We start from the raw sequence: 12,018 nt of genomic DNA on the forward strand, positions 1-12,018 counted from the left end.
AGAATCAGCATGGGAATCACTAAATAAATGGCTGAGACTTGGCAAGAAATGTTCCCAGGCTTTGCTCCCTTCCAGTTTTCAAGCAACTCTCCCATCAGCTCCTGCCTTGCCTCCCCAGCCCCATCCTCAGAGGCATGCTGGATGCAGGGAGGTGCTCTGGGTGGAGCAAGGTCCTGCCTGCACAGCTGGCACGAGGCTCAGCAGCGGTCTCAGCAGTGCTGCCGAAGTGGCTGCCGCCGCAAAGCCACCCAGTCCTCAGTCCTGCCTGAGTGAGGCTTCACTGAGAGCACCACATGGCCCCGTGAAAAATGGGTCTGAAACCAAAAGACATCCTAGTGCAGGGCAAACACAGGGTCTTTTGATAAATGGCAGAACACACTGTTTATGATGGGAGAGGCTTGCACAAAGCACCCACTCTGTCTCTGATCTGCCAGTCCCTGTCCCCAAGGGAGACCTACACTGAGCCTGTGAACCAAGATTCATAATTCTGTGAGTATGGAAAACCACGGACCCGTTGGGGTCTTCTGTTTCATGGCACAAAGTGTTGAACGCAGCCCACATCCCTCCTTCTGTGGGAATGAACTGTTTCCCTTACCTCTCCTGCAGCAGGTAAGGATTGTACCGCTTTCTTCCCATTTGCACCACAAGTGGTCAGTGGACTTTCTCTTAAGTTTTTTTTTAATAGCTTGATGTATTTAAGTTATGGTCAGCAGTTTTTCCCACCTCAATTTTATCCTGAAGCTTCCTCCATCTCTGCTGCAGCCTGAGAGGAGTCTGTGTCTGAGAGAAGGCAGCAGTTTCTGCAAACCTTGCCTTCCCTGTGGGAAGGGCACAAATGATGCCTGTTGGCAGGGACTCGTTCCCCAGACCCAGTACTGGGCAGTATCAGCCCCTCACTGGCCAGCACAGAGGCAGGCTGCATTCCCTTGTTCTACCAACATGTCTTGATACAGAGTTTTCCATGGTGCCTACAGGCCACATTTTACTTTGGTTTGCTGCCTCTAAGGGGTTATGTTCCTGAAGGCTGTCAGTTCTGTTTGAGCTTGTTTATGACACCAGATAAGGATAAGATAAAGCAGAAGTGTATTTCGGCAAGACGCAGGTCAGGATTTTGATTATAAGCAAACAAAGTGTAAATGCAGCCTTCGTCCAAGTTTGAGAGAGCAAAAAATGTTGCTGGGAGTGTTTAATCTCTGATGTTGCATGGAGTCCCAGCTGCCAGGCGGCCTCGGGGAGCCACTTTGTTTTGCAAAGGTTTCCCCAGGGACCGGAGCTGTGGCTAGCCTCCCCACAGAGCTGAGCCCCGAGCTTCCCGCTCCGTGCCGTGGTCCCTACTCTCTACATCCCAGACTGCTCACGCTGCCATCGGAGTGTGGCAGCAGCAGGGTGTGCTCAGCCGGAGGAAGGGGTGTTGCCTTCGTTAATAACTCGGGCTACAGCGTTCGTGTAGCCCTTACATCTCCGCACATCACTTGGCTCCAGAAGCACATGTGTGTTACCTGTGAGGTTTGCAGTCTGGTACGTGTTCTCATCTGTCTAAACGTGCTGCTTATGATCTGTAATTACTGTTGCGGGTGACAGACCTAGCAGCGATGCGTTCAGCCCGGGCATGCCCATGGGAGTGCGTCAATCCACACTTCCTAGTCCCAGGCTCCTGGTGCTCCGGTCCCGCTGCTCGCTGGCTCCGTGCGGCGTGGGTGCGAGAGGCGCCAGCAGACCGGACGGGTTTCCTGCGCTCCTGTAGCGTGGTCTGCCGCCGGCTGAGCACCCGCCACGGCGGGGCTGGTGTGTCTTCGTCTCTCGCCAGGAGCCTGTGGGTAGCCTGGGGCAGGACCCGGTGCAGCAGGAGCTTCTGAGCATCTGGGTGAAAGCTGGAGAACCTGCTTGGTGGTGACTCACTCACGGAGCTCATCCCTTTGCCTGGAAATGGTTGGCCATAAATTTCTGTTTGGTGGCAGAGGCAGCTTTAATGTTCCCAGCCACTCCTCTCTCCTCACCCCCTGCTTCTTTCGGTGCTGGTGGGGCTGTGCGCGGCTGTACTGCAGACCTGCTCCGGCAACCAAGCAGCTTCCAAAATAACACTGCCAACGATTGCCGGGCCGGACCACTGGTTCTTGATTCCTTTTGCTCCACAGTCGTGCAGACCGTGTTGGTGGCACAGCCAGGGGTGTAAAGCAAGGTGGGTGCAGGGGCAGGTGTGGCGTGCGACGGGACGGTCCCTGCAGGCAGCATGGAGCAGAGTGCTCTGCTACTGCAGTTAGTCCGCTTCTGGCAGCGCCGTCTGTCCGCCCTGTGCTGCAGCCTGCCGCCTGGCTGTCACCACAGGTTGTGTCTGCAAGACCTGCCGATGGTCCCCCAGGATGGAGATGGGGAGTGGGTGTTGGCAAGCGGGGAAGAGCCAGTGGCTGGAGCTGAAATCGTCGTGGCCCAGGCTTGGACATCATGAGGAAGTGTTACCCGAGCGTGTTGTCGGGCTCTGGAGGCCCTGCTCCGACAGCGCAGCTCGGTCCTGTCCACTGGTGCTGGCGGGCTGTGCTGGGGACGCCTTCCCCAGCCCTGGGAGCGCAGGATTGGGCACAGCCAAAGGCAGCGGGCCAGGTGGGGAGAGCAGCCCCCAGCCCCAGAGGACGGGACTCGGGTCTCTTGGGGCGACGTGTCCCTTGCCAGGCTGGGTCTGGGCTGAGCGCGCAGCAGGTTTCGTTCCTGGTGCTCGGAGGGGCTGGGTGGAGGCGGGCTGTGGACGGGGTGAGGGTACGGCACGTGGCACCTGCTCGGGAAGGAGCTGGTCCTTGCTTAGCTGTGCGGGCTCTTCCCTGAGTCGGCCGGCAGTGCCACATCCACGATTCCAGGAGTTGGACTCGCTGGAGGGTTCTCCTGTGACAGCAGACAGATGGAGAGCTCTGACACTGCCGTGCCTTGTGCCGGTTTCTGATACCGAGGCGATGCTTAGCGACAAGTGACTAGACTTGGGATTTTGATTTTGTCTCTCGTATTGGTAAGTGTATGTGCTATTTTCATGAATGCTATTACCTTTTCAGTGCTGTATGCCTGCTTGGAATTTTCATCATAAAGATACTGTACTCTGCTTGGGACTTCCTGCGCAGAAAGGCACCCACCGTGTCTGGTCAGCACCTCTGTGGAGACTCTGATATTTCTAGCAAATGCGGGCACTCCACACGTGCTGTGAATCTTGTGGTCTGGTCTTGTGGTGTGCTCAGGAAGGGTGCGTGGTCAGCGGTGTGCTGCCAGACACTTTGGTGTCACTGCGCATTTGCTGTGAAGCAGCTGTGGACACGCAGGGGATATTGGATTTTCCAGAAACACAGCAGCCCCATTGGGAGGTCTGCATGGGGGTGTCTCTGGTGGCTTCTGTCTGGTAGATGTACCAGACCTCTTAAACCCCAGTGAAACAGCAAGTCCCCACAACCCATGCTATCTAATCTTGGGGACAGAGAAGGACGATGCGTACAAAGGCCGATATGCTGGGCAACAACAACAAGTCTGTTTCAGCCATGTATTCAGTGGGGCAGAGTGAACCTTCAGTAGTGGAGAAACCCTCAGGCTCCGGATCGCGTGGGGCAGTATGGGCAGGTGCTCCGAATGGCCGTGTTGGTGTGTTGGACACCCACCCCCAGGATGTCTTCATGGGAGCGCTGGGAGTGTGGTTTAGGCACAGGAGGAGGTGTTGGGTGCTCTAAAACAGGAGTAGGTTGCATACCAGAAGCTTCATGGTAAGGTCAGACTATCCAAAGCCAAAGGTAGGTTAGATGTTTTTTGGGAAGCCGTGTGGAAAAGGAGCAGGAGCTTGCTTTGCCCAGATACAGTGAGCTGTGGTCCCAGCTCAGCCAGGACGGCTTCCTGGGCTCTGCATGTTGATCAGCTGGTAGCAGCTTGCTTGCCTTCTTCACTAGCCAGGGTTTTGAGGTGCCCAGGCCTGCGTAAAAAGTGAGTTGGGAACGGCTCTTCTGGCTCCTGGCTGAGAGCACCTCTCCACAGGCCTGGGGCATCGGTAGGAGGTAGAAGAGCACGCTGTGGGCGAAGGGTACCACCGCATCACCCTGGCGTTTCTATTCCAGCTCCATCAGAGGGATGCTGCAACTGAGGCTAGAGGAGCACAAGGTGGGCTGCTCAGTAACGCAAGAACCTGCTCCAGAAGCTGCATTGTCCTTGTGGATGTGGGAAATAGCTGTGGGATATAAGCTGACCAGTCAGAACTAGAGTTTTTGCAAGGATGGCAGAAGAAGCCCCTCTACCCCAGTACTGCTCTCCCATCAGCAGGCAAGGCCACTTGCAAGCCCTTAGGCACCAGAGGTGTTTTAAACCATGGGGAAAATGCTGACATTAGGGCTGACCCATCCTGGGATAGCTGTGTTCGTTTTGTAGCAAATTTGTAGGGTGATCCAGACTGACAGACCCTTAGCCTTGCGAGTTTCAACCCAGTTAAAAATTAGTGCTAGGTATCTTTATTTTTCAACTTGGTTAAAAATGGGTGCTAGGTGTCTTTCTGTGTAGGCAGCACAGCCAGCTCCACTGGGAAGCATGCACTCTGCTACAGCAGCGTCACTGCTGCAGTGAGGAGCAAGCGCTGTGCCTTGCTGCTGCTATCGGAAGCAGGAGCTGTACCAAATGCGTGGCCTGTCTCCACTCTCGTTCTCCATGTGGCAGGTGCTGCCAAGAGCTGCAACGCCCCAAAATTTGGGATGTGTGGGCTGGGCTGAAGAAAAGGTTTTTTTCTTCTGAGTTGGCTGTGGCTTGGGATGGCACGTGTCCCCCTGAGGAGCAGGAGCACTGTGGGAAGAGCTAACGTGGTGCTGATGGGGCTGTGCCTGTTTGGGGGAGGACAAGGGTCCTCACCACCCTCCATCTGGGCGGCTGCACCCCGGTACCTGCTGCTCTCTGCCTGACTGAGACCAGTTAATGCGTCCAGGCTTCTCACTGAGTACCAGCTGGGTTGTGCCATCCCCTGTGCCCTCTCATGACTGTCTCTGCCCATCACCGGCATGCGCCTGGTTAGTGGTGGTCTTGCCTTGCAGGGGTAGCCTCGTGTCGAGGGAGGTGTGCTGGGCACGCAGGCGGTGGGTGACGCGTGCCTCTGTTTTAGGGCATCGTGGGGAACCTGTCCAGCGGCAAGTCGGCCCTCGTGCACCGCTATCTGACTGGCACCTATGTGCAGGAGGAGTCTCCGGAGGGTAAGGTCTGGTTCCCAGGGTGCCTGGGGGGTGGTCTGGGTCCTCGCTCCTCTCCCTGGCTCTAAAGGTGACCCCCCTCAACCTTTACTAGGGGTTTCCCCTACTTGCTCCCCCCCACACTTGACCCGCTGCTTTGCTCATTTCCCCAGGTGGCCGATTTAAGAAGGAGATCGTAGTGGACGGTCAGAGTTACTTGCTGCTGATTCGAGATGAAGGGGGTCCCCCCGAACTCCAGGTAGGAGACGCATACCTCCTGCGGCCCCTTCTCACCCTGTCCTCCTGGAGGGATTGGAGGGCTCCTGGCAAGGGACCTGCCTGGCTGCCTTTTGGGAGCCCGGTTGTGGGATGTGGGAGAACATGAGGACTGCGAGGCCTGAGGAGGGGCTGCCCCTATGGTGACTGTTGACCCCAGGGCCTCTCTGCGGTGCCAGGGAGCTTGTGCCACAGGGCCTGGGGCATGTGCCCGGGTGAGCCTGGCCTCAGCACCCCACGTGCCTGCCGTGTGGCTGCCCTTGCTGGCGGCTCCGGGCACAGGGCTCCAGGACGCTTGTCTGGGCTGTAATGACTGGTGTGTCTCCCTCAGTTTGCTGCCTGGGTCGATGCTGTGGTGTTTGTCTTCAGCCTGGAGGACGAGATCAGCTTCCAGACAGTCTACAACTACTACCTGCGGCTCTGCAGCTACCGGAACACAGCGGAGGTGCCGATGGTGCTGGTGGGCACACAGGGTGAGAGCAGGGCGGCCGGGCTTCCTCCCCGTATCCTCCCTGCCTCGGTCAGGAGTACTGGTGACGCGTCCACACTGGCAAGAGAGTGCGGGGTGCTGGCCCTGTGACTGTGTCGAGGGATCCCAGTTTGTAAGCTGTACGTGGGACTGGGTGCTGCTGAGGGCACTAGTCTAGGGCCCTGGAGGAACTGAGTAATTCCTTCTCATACCATCTCAGCTTTCCTGCAGAGAGCTGCCTTACTTCATGGAGCCACTTTTCTCTTTGAAATGCCCAAACCTGCTGGCATGGCCTGCCTTCCTCGGTTCTGCCTGTAGCAGCTGGGTGCAGGCAGGGGCCTGGGTATGGGAGGGTTTTCTGCTGGCGCATTGCCCTGCCTCCTTTGGGGCTGAGCTGCAGCAGGCAGGGTTTTGGGGGGATGGCAACTGGCTCTCAGCACCCTGAGAAGAGGCCGGAGCTGTGGAGCACCGTCTCCCCTGAGGTGCTGCCAGCACACATGGATGTGGGGAAGAGCAGCAGCAACTCAGAACTGCCCTCCCCCTCCTCTCCCCTGCAGCGCTGGGGCCTGGAGCCAGCTGGGACTGGGACGGAGGCTGTAAGGGAATTGTGATGAAACTGCAGCTGAGGCTGCCAGGGGGTGTGAGCAGCAGAGGAGAAAGGAGACACAGTGCCTGGAGGCCCTGCTGGGCACCCCAGGTGTGCCTGGGCAAGGAGCTGCCGATGGAGAGGGGCTGCCCAGAGAGAGGGCAGTCCTTGAGTGGGATTCCTGCCTGGCACAGCATGCGTCAGAGGCAGCCTGGCCTCCAAAAGCTTTGCTGCGGGTTCCCAGGAGGCAAGGAGGGGCAGCAGTGAGGGCATTGCTTCAGGTGTCTGAGCTCTGCTCTTCCAACAAGAGTGTCCTTCCTGCCTGTAGATGGTAAAGCGCAGGCAGGAGGGAGCCTGGAGCTGCAAAAGTTGTCTGGATGTAAGGGTGACAGCAGAGAGTGGGAGCAGGGGATGGAGGATGCAGGGAAAAAATGTCTTGGCAGGACCCAGTTCCCGAGCAGTGCGACCTGTTCCTGGCGAAGAAGAGACTCTGAGGCTGGGAAGACAGGCAGGGACAGCAGGAGGGGAGTCGTAGGGGTGTCTGGTCTGGACCCCAGATTGTAGAACAAAGTTGTTAAACTTTGGATTTTTAAAGATTGTGGAATTAATTTTAGGACTGAGTGATCTTGGTTCAGGACTGGGCTGGGGTTGCAGGCACGTGCTGTGGAGGCTCAGGAGTGGGGAAGAGTGATATGGCGGAGGGGTCAGTGAGCGTCGTTGTGCCATACTTAGAGCCAGGTGAGGTCACAGCCTTGGTATGGTCACACTAAGCAACCCACTGGAGAGTTCGAGGAGAACTTCTTTACAGTGCAAGTTCCAGTACTCCTTCAACTCCTGAGAGGGTTCATTTACAGCCCCTGCCTGTCCCTGGCATGTCTTGAAGGAATCAGATTCCTCTTGGGAAAGTAGTTTTTCCAAAACATGGAAGCACTTAGCAGCCATCTGGGATACAAATTAAGCCTATTTTTCAGTGTTGTCCACCAAGGCCTCAACTGTGAGTACACCTTAGCAGAGCCATCTTTCCAAATTAAACTGAGGATGATTTCTCCCTTTTGATTCTTTAATATGTAGGGTATGGCCGTGAGACCTAAAATGGTTGAGACTGGCAAATCTATTTTACTGTGCAACTGAGGCTGCTTTGCCTTGCCAGCCACACCTCCTACTGGTTTCTGCCCTCTCTCTTCAGAAACATCCCTGACTGGATGGTTAGGAGAGTTGAATAAGATTCATTTTAAAAGGTTCATTTAACAAATCCATTTTTCTACAAACATGGGACTTTGTTATCCAAGGCATTTACAGGAGAGGGGGTGTACTGTGAAGGTGGGGATCTCAGTGTGTGAAGGGAGGGAGCGAGGGAGGCCAGGAGTGTGCCCTGGGACCTGTGGATAGATGAGACGTGGGTGCTTGCTTTTTAACCTCCTCTCCCTTTGGTTTCCAGATGCCATCAGTGCCACGAACCCCCGGGTCATTGATGATTCTCGGGCACGGAAACTTTCCAATGATTTGAAGCGCTGCACGTACTACGAGACCTGTGCCACCTACGGACTGAACGTGGAGAGAGTCTTCCAGGATGGTAACTGCAGCTGGTGGAGGGTGTCTGGGCGAGTCAGGGCAGCAGTGCTGTCCCACAGAGGGGGCTTACACTAGACCGCTGGCTCTCAGAACGGCGTGCTGTGGTGTCATGAGGCCAAGGGAGTTAGGCACACATTCATCTGCAGTGCCGTTGCTTTACACACGTAGACCTGGTCCAAGGAGTAGGATATGCTGTGTGTGTGGAAGGATTCCTGTGTGTATGGCACGTAGGTGAACTGCACGTGGATGTGCATGAGGGACTGCAGAGCTGGGCCAGGCAGCACCTTTCTCCTGCCTTTCTTGCAGGGGCTGGTCTCTGGGTAGCCACTTGTTCCAGAGAGCAGAAGGCTGCAGGGGACAGTTGCTTCCCCATAGTGGGCTTGTGCAGCACAGCAGTCTCTATTAGCCTGCAGAGGACTTGTGAGGCTGCAGAGAGTTTTTTGATTGCCTTTCATGGAGGAGAGGATGAAGCACAGCAGAATCTTTGAGTGTTGGAGGTAGGGGAGCAGCAGCTGAACAGCCAGATGAGGCAGCTGTTCCTCATGGGAACAGTGTGTGGGAGAGCATTTCTGCTCAGACTTGGAGAGGGGTCTGTGTGACAGGGATGCTGTAGGTGGAAGAGGAAACCTAAGCCATGTCCTAGGAGTTTGCAGTCTGCTTAAATAAACCGGGACCCTGCCCTGTAATGGGACTCTATATTCCCCTGTTCCCTTTCTCTACCTTGTCTTCTGGAGTGCAGCTGGAGATCTGTATTCAATGCGTGAGGAAGGGTCTGTGCGGAGCTGAGCGTCGGACAGGACAGAGCTGCTTTTGGAAAGGAGGAGAGTTGTGCTGTTAGTGTTTGCAAGTGGAACAGGCTCATGGAAGAAAGCTTGGAAATCATAGTGTAGCAGGACTACCTGAAGGCAAAAATCCAGCTCGGTTCATTGCAGGACAGCAAGATAGGCTGAGGGCAAGACACAGGTCTGAGCCTGCCATCGGCTTCAAGTGCCTCCATCCTCTGAGCTGGAGCTGGTGGTCCTCCTTCCCCTGCATAAGTCTGTGACCTTCCAGTAATCTCCTGTTTTGGCACGGAGGATCATAGTCACAGTGCTGCTTTTCTTAACACAGAAGCATGTAGAGATGTTCCCCTCCCGTGCTGCTGGTCCATCTCTGAGACAGTCTGAGAAGTCAGCCCAGAGAGCGACCTTGCAAACTGTCCCACCTGGCCCCTGGCAGGGAACCCCTTGGCACCCAGCAGCCTCTGCAGTGGTTTAGTATTCCTGGGGAAACTGGGGCGATTCTGTTGGGCAGGTTGCTTGTGAGTCTCCCCTTCTTCCCTCTCCTTGTGAGGAACGGTGGGAAGGAACAGCTAGGAGTAGTTGAGGATAGTGAATACCGCAGCAGACCTGGAAGGAGAGAATCTGCTGAATCAACTCAGTAGTTTGCAGAGCAAGTCTGTAGAGGGCAACAGGAGAGGGGCTGTGTCCACAGCTGGTCCTGGCTTCTGGAAAGCTTTGGCACTGCGTGTCACCAAATTTGTTCAGCTTATTCCTTCAGATTGGTTCTGTTGTGTCCCTTCTCTGAAAGGCAGCACAGTACAGTGAGGAGTAGCAGCCGATGGGTTTGGGAATGGGCTGGGGAAGGCACTGCAGGATTAGGTGCTGCTGGTTGTTAGACTGCTTCTCATGCTTTTTGATCTCAAGATGGAATGAATTGTGCTCTGGGGTTATTTTTTCTCTTTGTTGACTCAGAGCATAGACAACACAACTTTAAGCAGTGCGATGTGTGATGTGAAGGCTCTCACGTGAGACCAGGACTCAGCTTCTAGCACCAGCACTGCTTAGCAAGCTTGGTGGGAGACCTTGAGCTGCTGCTTGAAGGCCCAGGAGTGAGCGCCTGCAAAGTGCTGCACTTCATCTTTTGTCTGGGTCTATTCACAGCCCGTATGTGTGGTCAGGAAGGAGGCGAGGGAGCGGGAGCAGTGAGGCTGAGGAAGTCCAGAAAACCCCAAGAAGTGTGGTAATTGGACACTATTCAAACAAAACTGATGTCAGTCTGGGAAAATGGTGATGCTGTATGGAACAAGGAGCATGGGCCACCCTGCCTGGAGGGCTGATGCTGTCCCTGGGCAAGTAAGCAGGGGAGCACTGAGTGGAAGTCTGGACGGATTCTTGCCTTTGTACAGGGCAGCAGGAGGGCCTGGAGTGTTGTCAAACTCGGGTGTCAGCACTTCAAAAGGACACAGAGAAACTGAGAAGATTAAAAAAAAAAACACTACAAAAATTAATCAAAGGCTGGAAAAAATACCTGATAGTGAGACACTAAAAGAGCTTATCCATTCAATAAATCAAAAAGAAGATTGAGAGGTGACTTGATTACAATATAAGAGTATCTACATACCTATCTAAACAGGGGAAAAATCACAGATACTAAGACTCTGCAGGCTAGCAGAGAGTTAATGCTAGAAGCCAAAGCCAGTCAAATTAAAATTTTAAAGAATCCTTACTTTTTCTATTAATAGCCCTCTTTTTCATTAGTTGTTGAAAAAAATGCATAAGGAACTGCGGTATTCTGCATCTCTTGTACTTTCTCCAAATCCAGAGCAAGTCCCTTCATGGAAGAGACTCGCCGCATACCCAGATGACTGGTGCAGTATAGGCTGGGTGAGGTTTAATGGCTGGCAGTATACAAAGGTCAGCCTGGAAAACTGAGAGATCCTTCTGGCCTTTGAGTCTGTGTGTGCAGGATCTGTCCTGCTGTTCCCTGTGCCATGCTGTATTTCCTTCAGTAGGCTGCCTCTGCATGCAGCGCCACACACGTGCCAGTGCAGTTTTGCCAGTGTTGGTGCCCTTGCCAAGTGTGCTGCTCGGAGCTCTGGAGAAGGCAGTGTGAGAATTGGGAGTTGCAAATGGAGCAGAGGGACCCACCATCTTACAGGAGATCTGGAGTACATCCCAGGTACTCAGTGCTCTTACCTGCCTGCTCTACTGCAGGACCACACAGACGCTCCTGAGCACAGCTGTGGGAGTGAAAGAACGGGGCAGGAGGTGCTGGCAAGGAGCTGAGGAGAGCTGAGCCCAACACATTGGCCCCAGATGTCACTGGCATCTGTGAACTGTTCAGGGACTACCAGGATCCAGTTTCAGGTGACTTGACAGGATGAGGTATGATGAGTGGGTAAGTGGCTTTTCCTAATAAGCACTGGTGGGTCCTGATGCATCAGTTTTGGGATCTGATTGAGCGCTGGCAGTCGTGGATTGTGTGAGGAGCTTGCCCCGCGTGGCGATCCAGTTACCAGCGAGACCTCATCTTTATATGGTTTCTCCAACACAAGCTGATCAGCTCAGATTGTAGTAGACCTGCCCCATGCAGGCAGGGGAAGATGTTGCTTTTCCACAGCAGAAATGGGAAGACTTCACTAGCTGTTGTCCTTGCTTTCGTTGCACAGGCCTGTTTGCTTGTCCATGCTGTGCAGAGTGTATGCTGCACCTCTGTTCCCAGAGAGACCTATGCCACTGTCTTGTCTAAAACCAAGCAATCACTGACAGCAAGTTCATGTGGTGCTGGTCTAGCATGACAGCTTGAGGGAGCAACCATCCTACCTCTTGGTATTCAGTTGAAGGCTGAGGCTAGCACTCTTCCTTCCCAGGCTGCCGTCTCTGCAAATGCCCCACGGTCTGCATGTGGTGCTGTTGAGTGTGGGGGAAGCTCTGAGGAGGAGAACCTCAGATCTTCACATTCACCGACTGTTCAGAGGTTCTCCAAGAATTGGGTGGCTCCAGCTATTGTGGTGCCCTCCTTCCTGCTCAGGCAGGTGCAGCAGACCCTTCCTCCACACCTAGAGCAGTTCCTGCTTGTTTGGTCTGAAGTTTGTGGTTGTGTTGTGCAGGAATCTAGACCACATACATTACAGTGTGTGCCACTGTAATTGTGTTGAATCTCTTGGAGCAGTTAAGGCTTTGTCTGGG

The 12,018-nt window shown here is 54.6% G+C and overlaps 1 protein-coding gene across 3 annotated transcripts in view; it reads left to right on the forward strand.

Moving 5' to 3' along the window:
* AGAP3 (ArfGAP with GTPase domain, ankyrin repeat and PH domain 3) overlaps positions 1–12,018 on the forward strand; it is a 152,079-nt gene that overhangs the window by 58,909 nt on the left and 81,152 nt on the right. For all 3 annotated transcript variants that reach the window (XM_049798296.1, XM_049798297.1, XM_049798295.1), the window contains exons 3-6: positions 5,102–5,189; positions 5,339–5,424; positions 5,773–5,914; positions 7,935–8,069. In XM_049798296.1, the coding sequence (XP_049654253.1) occupies positions 5,102–5,189; positions 5,339–5,424; positions 5,773–5,914; positions 7,935–8,069 (451 nt within the window). The remainder of the gene's footprint in view (positions 1–5,101; positions 5,190–5,338; positions 5,425–5,772; positions 5,915–7,934; positions 8,070–12,018) is intronic.

Source organism: Accipiter gentilis, chromosome 4, assembly GCF_929443795.1.
Source record: "Accipiter gentilis chromosome 4, bAccGen1.1, whole genome shotgun sequence".
Classification (NCBI taxonomy): domain Eukaryota; kingdom Metazoa; phylum Chordata; class Aves; order Accipitriformes; family Accipitridae; genus Astur; species Astur gentilis.